Source organism: Hydra vulgaris, chromosome 08 (genome assembly GCF_038396675.1).
Source record: "Hydra vulgaris chromosome 08, alternate assembly HydraT2T_AEP".
Taxonomy (NCBI): domain Eukaryota; kingdom Metazoa; phylum Cnidaria; class Hydrozoa; order Anthoathecata; family Hydridae; genus Hydra; species Hydra vulgaris.
Window position 1 is genome coordinate 3,591,864 of NC_088927.1, and position 10,714 is coordinate 3,602,577.

Consider the following 10,714-nt stretch of genomic DNA (forward strand, 5'->3'; position numbering starts at 1 on the left):
TAAGACTTTGTTGAATGACAAGTCAAGAGTGAATGGTTTCAGTTTATGGAACTAGAGATAATAGCTCCTTTAAGCTGCAACCATGATAATATTTGTAGGAAAGAGAAAGAGATGCAACATTATGATGATGGGAAAGAGTCTCAAGTTTAGCAGATAGAGCAGGTCTAACTACATTAACAATGCCCTTTTGAACCTTGTCTAGAAGAGAAAGAACATCATTAAAAGAACGAGCCCAAATATAACAGCAAATATTCCATACAGGGACAAATAAGAGGTTTGTAGAGGTAAAGAATGGAATCAGGAGTGAGAAAACGGTTAGTACGATAAAGAGCAGCAACCTTAACAGATGCTAATTTACCAATCGATTGTATATATGGTTTCCATGAAAGGTCAGTAGTAAACAATAATCCAAGAAAATGTAAAAAAGAAGACTCAGTGAGAGGGTTGCCATTTATTAATATAGGAATGCCGACAGTACTGCAATAATTGTTTGCAGTAAATAACTGAGTTTTGTTGGAGTTAAAATTTACAAGCCACTGTGAGCCCCAATTTGTTACAGAATTGAGATCAGATTCAAGATTGGCTGCTCCAAGCGATTAAAAAGAGAAGACTTTTTGTCAGGACAGGAGTATAAAGTTGAGTCATCAGCAAAAAGAGCTACTTTAGATGTCAGGTAATCGGGAAGATCATTAATGTAGATAAGAAACAAAACAGGACCAAGGATTGAACCTTTAGCTACCACAGAAGTTACTGGAAATAAAGAAGAGTGTTGGTCTTCAACGATGACTTTAGTAAAGTGTTAAAAAGAAATGATTAGATAATCTCAAAAACTTTCCCAGATACGCTATATGAAACAAGCTTATGGACCAGCATAAAAAACTTTGTCGAAAGCGTTAGATATGTCAAGAGCAATAACCCTAGCCTCACCACCTCTATCTATTGCATGATAAAATCTTTCAGTCACCACAGTTAGCAAGTCAGCCATAGAGCAAGAAGATTGAAAGCTGTATTAATTGTCTGACAGTCAGTTATTTGACTCAAGATAGAATCAATTTTAGGCAGGCAGGAGAATAAGACTCAGTCAAGCACTTATTAAATAGTTCAGAGAGAATTAAAGAGAGTTCAGGAGAACTCTCTCTTTTATTTTAAGATTATAACAGGAACGTTGTATGGAGCACAAGCCGTAGAAGAGTTTAATCAAGATATGACTTTAGCATCAGAAGTTGGAGTGATTTGAATGTCTAACAATGTGTTAACCTGTTTAATTGGAATGGAAAGAGAAGAATGGCCATAAGATTTGAGAGTCGAAGTAGAAGAAAACTTCTTTGCAAATAGTTCTACCTTATCCTTGGGAGAGGTAATAAGATCAGTCCCATGAATGAGAGATGAAATTTTCGACCTGCCTTTGTTAATGACGCTGTTGAGATTTTCCAAAAGTCTCAAGAGCCTAACTTCTGAGATAAGATGCGAAATTTGTGAACTGAGAATATTGGAGCTTAGCATCTGACAGCACCTTTTTTCATTAATTTCTTGCAATAATAAATAGCAGTTTGTTTTCAAGAGTGTTGTTCTTTTGAAAATATAATTACAATTAGATGTAGCAGCTGCACAAGAGGGTGAAAACCATGGAGTAGAATCAGGTTTGACTTAAAACCAATGAGAATGTATAGAAGCTTCCATACCTGCCTGAATCCAGGAGGTGTATTTTTCAGCTGAGAGGAAAAGACGTCAACTTAAAGATTACTATTATATATTATATAAATTGGCTGAGGGATAAATCAATAGGGCTTAGTCAATTAGATCAGAAATAAAATAAAAAAGAGTGCAGTCTTAAGATGAAGGAGAGCAATATAGAACAATGAGATAGATGATAGGATGAAGTGGTGCTAAACAGAAGCAAATAAAAGAATAGTCTGTGGATTCAAACCTTTTTTCCCAACAAATAGGTAAATTCATACAAATGTAAATGCCCAGGCCAAGCATGTGACTATTGGAGTCTTTACGAATTAAAGGAAGAAAATCATCAACACTAAGATCACAAGATGAGTTAGCTGAACTTAAATTAGTCTCACAAAAACAAAAAGCAAGTAGGTCTGGTGAACCTTGCAAAAGATAAGACTTAACAGAAGAAAAGTTACTTTAAGGACCACGAGTATTATTGAATGATAAATTTAGAGAACTTGGCAATGATGATGGTTTTTGTATTTTATAGTTTTTGATACTTTAGTCATTTTTTAAATTGGTTAAAGAACTTGACTCAAAGCACAGATATTATTCAGTACACTACCTAACAGTCCAAGGAATTGCCTAATTACTATTAATAAACTCTATACCTTAACAAAAGGCTCCAAATGTGACCTCAACAATGCACACCTAAAGTATGAACAGGGACACTATCCATGCGCAACATGACGCTAATAGTACTCTGATATTTCACAGCTGTTGATGGAATCAGCCTTTTTGAGAGCTACTAAGGTGTTCAGGAAACTTGACTACCAGCCAGTCTCAGAACCCTAAAACTGAGTTTTAGAGCTGTACATTCATTAAGAGATTATGGAATGAGTTGCCTAGTCATAAAAATAGAGACACAAGCAAAACCCATGCAATGAGGCAAGAAGATCCAGCATTCAGCATCCTAAACTGGAAACTTTGTATTATAAATACATTTACACCAGCCTAATAAATGTAGAAAAGTGTGAAGATGGTTGACAGATACATTGTGTTTACCCTTTAAGTCTTTGTCTAGGAGGTTTTCTACAAGACGGTAGTCAGATGCATTTAACATCTGCCCAAGATTAATATTCATATTGAGACACCATCTCTATGTGTGCTGAATCCAACATAAACAAGTAATACATACTCATATATTTGTTTATTTAGTATAGAAATAATAAAAATACATTACTTGATGTATGTAAATATTTTTTTAGTTCTACCCCTATGCATTACAGTCAGATCAGGTTATCCTGCTACTTGAAACATGTAACCCAGTACAATCTGCTTTATGTCCTGCTGCCTTGTAGGATACGTCTTTTTAGGCAAAGGCTAGGAGATGCCAACTCCAATTTAAAACACCCCCTGCCTTGGGACTACTGGTTGAGTAAAGGCTAGAGATGTTAAATGCACCCGGCTACTGTCTTATAGAAGGCCTCCTAGGCAAAGACTTAAGGGGTAAACAGATTGGTAGTCAGGTTTCTTGAACTCTGTGGTAGCTCTCAGAGAGGCTGATTCCATCAACAGCTGAAAAATATCAAAGTATTAACAGTGCCATGTTGCGCATGGATGGTGTCCCTGTTTGTACTTTTGGTGTGCATTGTGAAGGCCACATTTGGAGCCCTTTGTTACGGCTTAGGGTTTATTAGTAGTAATGAGGCAATTGCTTGGGCTATTAAACAGTGTTCTGAGTACTATCTATGCTTTGAGTCAAGTTCTTCAATCTAATTTATAAATGAATAAAGTACCAAAAACTATAAAACACAAAAAACCATCATCATCACCAAGTTCTCTAAACCTATCATTCACTAATATGGAATACTGTTGCCATATCTGGGGCAGATCTTCTAATGATGCCCTTTCTCTTTTAGACAAGGTGCAAAAACGCATTGTAAACATAGTTGGACCTGCTCTTGCAGCCGACCTCCAACCATTATCACATCGTCGTAATGTTGCTTCTCTTTCTCTTTTCTACAAATACTATAATGGGCACTGCTCTAAAGAGCTAGCGTCTCTTTAGAGCAGTGCCCATTACTAAAATTCATTCTCGCGTTACTCGTCATTCAATTAAGTGTCATCCTTTTTCTGTGACTGTTCCTAAGTGCTCCAAAAATATTTATTTGTCTAGTTTTTTTCCTCAAACATCAGTTCTTTGGAATTCGCTTCCTTCATCTTGCTTTCCTGATTCATATAATTTGCAATCTTTTAAGTCGTCCGTCAATCGTTATCTTGCTCTACAATCTTGATCTTTTCTCTTTCAGTAACTTCCAACTTTAATTAGTGGCTGCTTGCAGCCTTGTTGGAAGCGAAGATGTTTAAAAAAAAAAAATTAGCTTTAGCCTGATAAAGGTATTAAATCAGTCACCTAAAAAGAAATAACACCTATATATGCCTGATATATTTTTAAATGGTATTTTATTTAGAATGGTAAAAATGCTAAGAGTCGGTTAAACAAATAGTTAATATTTTAATTTAAAAAAGTTAAAAAAAAGTAACAGTAAATAACAATATTAAAGTCAGTATACATATATATTAGTAGTTTTGAAACTTGCATTAACTTTAGCAATTTGTTCTTTAAAAAAAATATTTTGGGAAAGGTATTCTAGGATTGGACAACTTTCTATCGTTGCTAATTTTAAATCAGAGATAAAAAAGCTTTTTATGCAATTTAAATTTCTCAATTACACAGCTCAAAAAATTAAAAAAAAAAATTTGTTTTACAATTATTGTTAAATAGCTCTTTGGAGAATTTTTCTTATATGAGAACATATTGTTTTATTTTATGCAACAAATCAGAAAAAGTTTTTAACATAACATTGGAATAAAATAATTCTTAATGTAGTTTTTCCATAAGGAAACACCTGTTCAACACTATTTTGTGAGAGGTTGTGTTATTAATATTGTAGTTAAATTTTGTCATTAAAACCTGACCTTTCTACCAGCTGCATAAACTATTTCATGACATAACTCAACAGTTAAATAAGTTCTTTGATGATGCAATTCAGTGGAATTTATTATGAAATTAACTTTAAAATCACAAGAAAATATTTAAAATTATAAGAAAAATTTAATTATAAATATTGAATAAATTATCATAGTTATAATAATTATCATATATATTTCAGGTTCAAGCATTTTAAATAATCCATTTCCATTTACTGGAAAATTTGCTGTCTACTATGGTTCTTCATACTCTGTCAGTATTGGGCCTAAAAAACATTTTGCAAATCGCATTTTAAAAGATATGAAAAATAACTTTTGGGTAGACAGGTACACCAGAGCACTTTTTACAGAAATGAACTTATACAATGCTAACACAAACATGATGCTGATTGTAACTTATTTGCATGAAATTTTACCAACAGGTAATTTTTTTTTAACTAGCATGAAAAAATATTGAAAACTGATCATTTTACTGACAGCTAATATGTTCTTAACTGACAACAAAACTGACACATGCTGACAACAAAACTGGTTTTTTTGGGTTTTTTATTATATTTTTATAATAATATAATAAAAAAAAACAAAAAAAATTTTTTTTTGGTTTTTTTAATTATATTATTATAAAAAAACAATATCATTTAATTTGAAGTTAAATTTTGTGATCAGGAATAAAAATTCTATCCAACAGAAAAAGATTAATATTTTTGTTATACTTTTTTAACATTTAAATATTTTCAAATTTTAATTTTTATGAAGTAAAAACACAATTTTTCAGTTCATCAGGCCATAAAATTAAATCAACAGATCAGATATTTATTTTGTAAATCAACAGACCAGATATTTATTTTGTGACAAAATTATAGAATACAATGAGTAAAACCATAGCAGTTTTACAATAAAAATATCAGAATTGATTTGATTTTCTGGGTTTGCGGTTGCAGTTGAGGTTGCCCTCCCACATTAGCCCTCAGGAATAGTCTCGTCGTTTGCTGATTGTAGTTGCCTTGGCAAGGTGATTGGCCAAATTTGTCTCCCCAAGATCTCAGGAGGACAACTATAGTCAAGTTTTTTTTTTTCCTTATTTTTTTCTAATTTTATTTGCATTATTCTCTAGTCTACAATGACATTAGTTTTCTCCTAGTCCAGGTTAACCCAGTTTTCATCCTTGTAACAGCATCTATTTACTAAGATAGTGTACTTCATATATTTGTATCATAATCCATAACATTTGAATTTGTGTATCCATAGTGTATCCCATCATAGTGTATCCCATCATAGTTTATCTCATCATAGTGTATCCCCTCATAGTGTATCCCATCATAGCGTATCCCATAGTGTGGCAAGCTTTAATTAGATTGTTTCTCGATTTTCTGCTGTTCTTAACTCTGCGGTTGCTCAAAATGTAATTGAAAATTTTACATGTTTTTCTCTCAATAATACTATTAGAGAGATCTGTTGATTTAAGAAATTTTTTTATATGAGGTTTTAAAAAAATTCCACAATTTTTTTAGCCGCAGATAAGAACTCTAAAAAGAACTTAAAAGCAAGTGATTCTTGATTGAAAACCTACACAAACTTCTTTATCGAGTCCAACAATTGTGTAGTGGTGACATAAGCACATTTTTTGGATTAACAAGTGGCCCTAACAGGATGTTCCAAATTAAGTTCTGTTTGCTGCTCCCTATTGTTAGTTCCCAGTTCTTTCTATTCTACTAGTCAGAGATTGCTCTACTATACCATAGCACAGAAAGTGTTGAGATTTACTAAATCCATCCAGGAGGCCACGCAAGAAAGCTACCCTCCTGAAATCTGCAATGGTTTTCCGAAAGTATTTGTTGGATTGCAGAGTATCTTAGAGTATTTTTACACTGTAGTAATTTTCTTTCAGGCATACTGAATGGGCTAGGGGGGCAGTTATGCCAATTCACTTCTTTGTGTAGAAGAACTTTTAATAGAGTTGTCTGTAATCTTTTGATAGAACTGTCTGTAAAAAAGGTATAAAATCTATATTTTCAGTATCAAATTCCTCTTTATAACAATTTTTGTCTTGCACTTCAGATGGATCAACTGACATAGGAGTAGGTTATTTGCAGTAGTGAGGGGTTGGAGCAATTGAGAATGAGAGATCTGGATAATGCACAGCAACAGCAATTTTTCTTTTCCACTGCTTACTAATATCTACCATGCAAAATAACAGTTCGCAGAGTGATTTTTTGGCTCAAGCCACATCTATTGGTTGCAAAATTTTAATAACTCATTTTTAACTTCTAAGCTTCTTCAGGTATCTTCTTACATCGTTTCCAACATTAATGAGGAGCCTGTAGTTTATCCTGGTCTCTAATTGGCATCCCAAAGTACTTTTCGTAGCCTTTACAAACTTTTATTAAAGTTTCAATAGAGAACTTGCTGTTACTCTTCATTTTACATTCACATAAGAGATGGAATCAGAGTGCTGTCTGCATGTATAATAGAAGGAATTAGGGTGCTGTATGCAAATTCTGAAAGCCATCTGAAATTATTGAAATAAATGACAGTTCTAAAGCTATGACTTAAATAAAATTATTAGAAAACAATTATTTTGCAATTTTGAAAAAATAGTACCAATTTGTTTGATTCAATACAAAAAATTCTTTTAATATCTAAATTGATTCCAGAATCAAATCCTAAAATGCAAAATAAATTTTATATCGAAAATAAATTTTTAAAAGAGAAATAAAAATTTCAAGAAGTATATACAATGTAATAACAAGTCATTACAAAATACAAGTAATTACAAAGTTGTGCTACAGTTATGATATTCCCTTTGTTTAAGGTGTATATATATAGAATCTACTTTTTAAGAATTTATTATATTGCGTTTATAATTTTTAGTTAACCTAAAAAGTATTTATAAAAATTTAATTAAATCAAAAGAAACAAAAATTTTAAATTAATTATACAATAAATATCTAATACAATAAATACATAATAATAAGTACTCTGTAACTTTTTTTATCAAGGGGAGGATGGGGAGGGTGTTAGAACCCTTTTAAGAATACATAAAAAATATAAATAATCAGAATATAAAGACCTAAAAAATCTGAAAGTATGAATAAATAATTCAAATGAACATTCCTGTAGAAAAAGGTACAGATAATTAGTTGTTGTTTTTTAATGAAATTTGCCTAAAATACCCTAAAATAGCAAAATGACCAAGAACTTTTACACACCCAAACTTTTAAGTATTTTTCATTTTCTGGACCATAAGAGACCATAATACCATAAAAGCAATATAATACATTGAAATAATTTTTATTTTTTATTTTGCACTGTGTAATAAGACAGATGCCATTAATTTTTTATAATTTAGAATACATTTTAAAGTTTGAAGTTTACGCAATTTAAAATAGAATTTAATTTTTGATTTATGAATATATTTTTTTCGAAATCATTATTTGAAATAATTAATATATATATATTTTTTTTTTTTTTAATTTCGACGATATTTTAGGTGAAAAATTTGATAATTTTTTTTTTTAATTTTCACTAGGTTTAAATTTAAAAGATGTTGTTAATTTTTTCTAGGGGGTTGGAATTTTTACTCAAATATTCAATCTCTGCGTTTGTATCGATACAATGGGGGACTGGGACAAATCACTATTTTGTTTGACCTCGTTTTTTGCGTTGTTGCTTTTGTGCAACTATATAAAATTTTTAAAGCAGTTAGACAAAAAAGTTTTGTAACTTATATTTGTAATGTTTGGAATTCTTTTCATGTAATTGTAACAAGTAAGTTTTTTATTTTAATTACGTAATTTGATTGCGTAATTTTTAAACTTTTTTTGCGTCTTCATATTTGTTTTTTTTTTCGTACTTTAAATTTTTTTTCTCTGTTGTATGCATGTAGTAAACTTTTATAATTCAGTTTCTTCAATTACTGCAATTATTGTACAAGTTGGGCGCATGTTTGCTGTCAAATCGGCAGTTGCACTTTATCTTCAAGATTCAGAAATCTTTATTAGCTTCCAGTATGTTGGTATTTTGGAATATATTTTTCAAGGCAAGAGTTTTTACTTTTATATGATAATCGTCTTTATGATGATGATGATCATGATCATGATGTGTTTTATTCTCTTATAGGTGCAATTGGAATCGTTTTATTTTTTGTAACAATGGAACTCATAAGAATTCTTCGTTTTAATCACAAAATTAATAGATTAACTAAAATTTTTGGTATCATAGGGAGTCCTCTTGCATCATTTGCTATTCTTTTTTTGACAGTTTTCATTGCTTATGTATCGCTCGCCTACTTTTTATATGTTGCAAAGTTAGAAGAGTATGCGACTTTTATATCAAGTTTTGTAAATTTGACGCAAATGTTTCTCGGAAAGTTCAGCGTTCAACAATACTTCGACAATGCGCCAGTATTTGGACCTTTTTTGTTTGCATCCTACATGATATTCATTACAATGATTATGATAAATTTATTTGTTGGTGTGATATGCGGGGGTTTTGTGGAGATGCACAAACCAGAGGAAAAAGAACCGACAAACGTTTTAGATTTTATATCAACTCGTGTAAAAAGTATTGCATCAGGATCAGGTTTATTATTTGTATTTTTAATGTATAATCACTTTAATTATGAAACTAAGTAATTTTTAAAATCGCTATGCGTGGCATGCTAGACCATAGTATATACTCAATGACTGAAATACCGTATAAAAAATTCTTTAATTTGAATAATTTTGTGACAATATCTTCTGTTATTTTAACTTTTTCCTTTTTAACCTTTTTTGATTGATGCATTATAATATTTTATTCCAGTTAACAGATAAGTTTTCAGTTTAAGGACTTATTTTGATATTTAATCACAAATGATTGCAAATTTGCTTGAAATACTAAGATATAAAAGTTAACATGTGCGGCCGTGGCGCAGTGGTTAGAGCGCTTGCCCTATAAGCAGGAGATCCAGGTTCGAAAATAGCTCTGGATAAATATATGTATATATATATATATATATTTATATATATATATATATATATATATATATATATATATATATATATATATATATATATATATATATATATACATTTAGTGTAAATAAATTTATATATATTTAGTGCTAATAATATGATAAAGAAGCATAGATTTTAGTGGTTAAATAATCTTCATTGTTTTGTTGCTGAGGCATTGTTAAGTTCAACAACTTTTGTTGCTAAGGCATTTTTAAAGTTAACAACTTTCGTTGCATAGGCATTGTTAAGGTCAACAACTTTTGATAAAAAATGCAATCTTAAAATGTTTTTTTGTAAATAAACTTAAATTGTAAATTTCAAATAAACTTTAAAAAACATTTTTTGAACATTTTACTCAAAAAAATTTTAATTTTAGATTATCACTTTAAATGCGTAATAATAAAATATTTTGTAAATTTGTCTAAAATAATAGATTTTAGCCTTATTTTAATTTTTTTTAATTTTATTTCAGAAGTTGTTCATAATCCAATTTATTTGGAATGGGCAGATGATTGGGATAACCTGATTTCGGGTTTTTCGGAGTTATGCGACAACTGTATATACATGATGCGAAATATTGAAAATGAAAATTTACGCCATATTAAATTTTTTGAAAGTGCTGATAAAAAAAAGAAGAACCTGTTAAAAACTGTGCTTAATTCTGACCTATTGATCTATGAAAATGACGTAAGTTTTAATTGTCGATATGTGGAAAATTCTTTTGTATATTGTTTTGATATTATTATATATACATATTTTTATTGAATTACAGTTATGCGATGGTATAACTATGTTAGAGCGTAAGTTAAAAGAAATTTCTACAGATGGTGCAAATCTTTCAATATCTGAAACGCAATTTTAAGCTATTTAAATATAAGGTTGAGGGCAAACGACAATAGTTTGCAGTAATATATAATACTATAAGAATCTGAATGTAATATAATTTAATATAATAAAATTTTTTACACTTTACTATGTAATATAAATAATACACTTTACAAATTTTTTTTAAACTAAAGCTTTTATTAAAAGTTAAGAAATTGAAAATTTTTTAAATAAAA

The 10,714-nt window shown here is 30.2% G+C and overlaps 1 protein-coding gene across 2 annotated transcripts in view; it reads left to right on the top strand.

The window, feature by feature from the left end:
* The window catches only part of LOC100211692 (uncharacterized), a 177,419-nt gene extending 166,705 nt beyond the window's left edge, over positions 1-10,714 (top strand). For both annotated transcript variants that reach the window (XM_065802295.1, XM_065802296.1), the window contains exons 35-40: positions 4,839-5,078; positions 8,221-8,424; positions 8,561-8,695; positions 8,776-9,237; positions 10,126-10,340; positions 10,426-10,714. In XM_065802295.1, the coding sequence (XP_065658367.1) occupies positions 4,839-5,078; positions 8,221-8,424; positions 8,561-8,695; positions 8,776-9,237; positions 10,126-10,340; positions 10,426-10,515 (1,346 nt within the window). In that variant the 3' untranslated portion in view covers positions 10,516-10,714. The remainder of the gene's footprint in view (positions 1-4,838; positions 5,079-8,220; positions 8,425-8,560; positions 8,696-8,775; positions 9,238-10,125; positions 10,341-10,425) is intronic.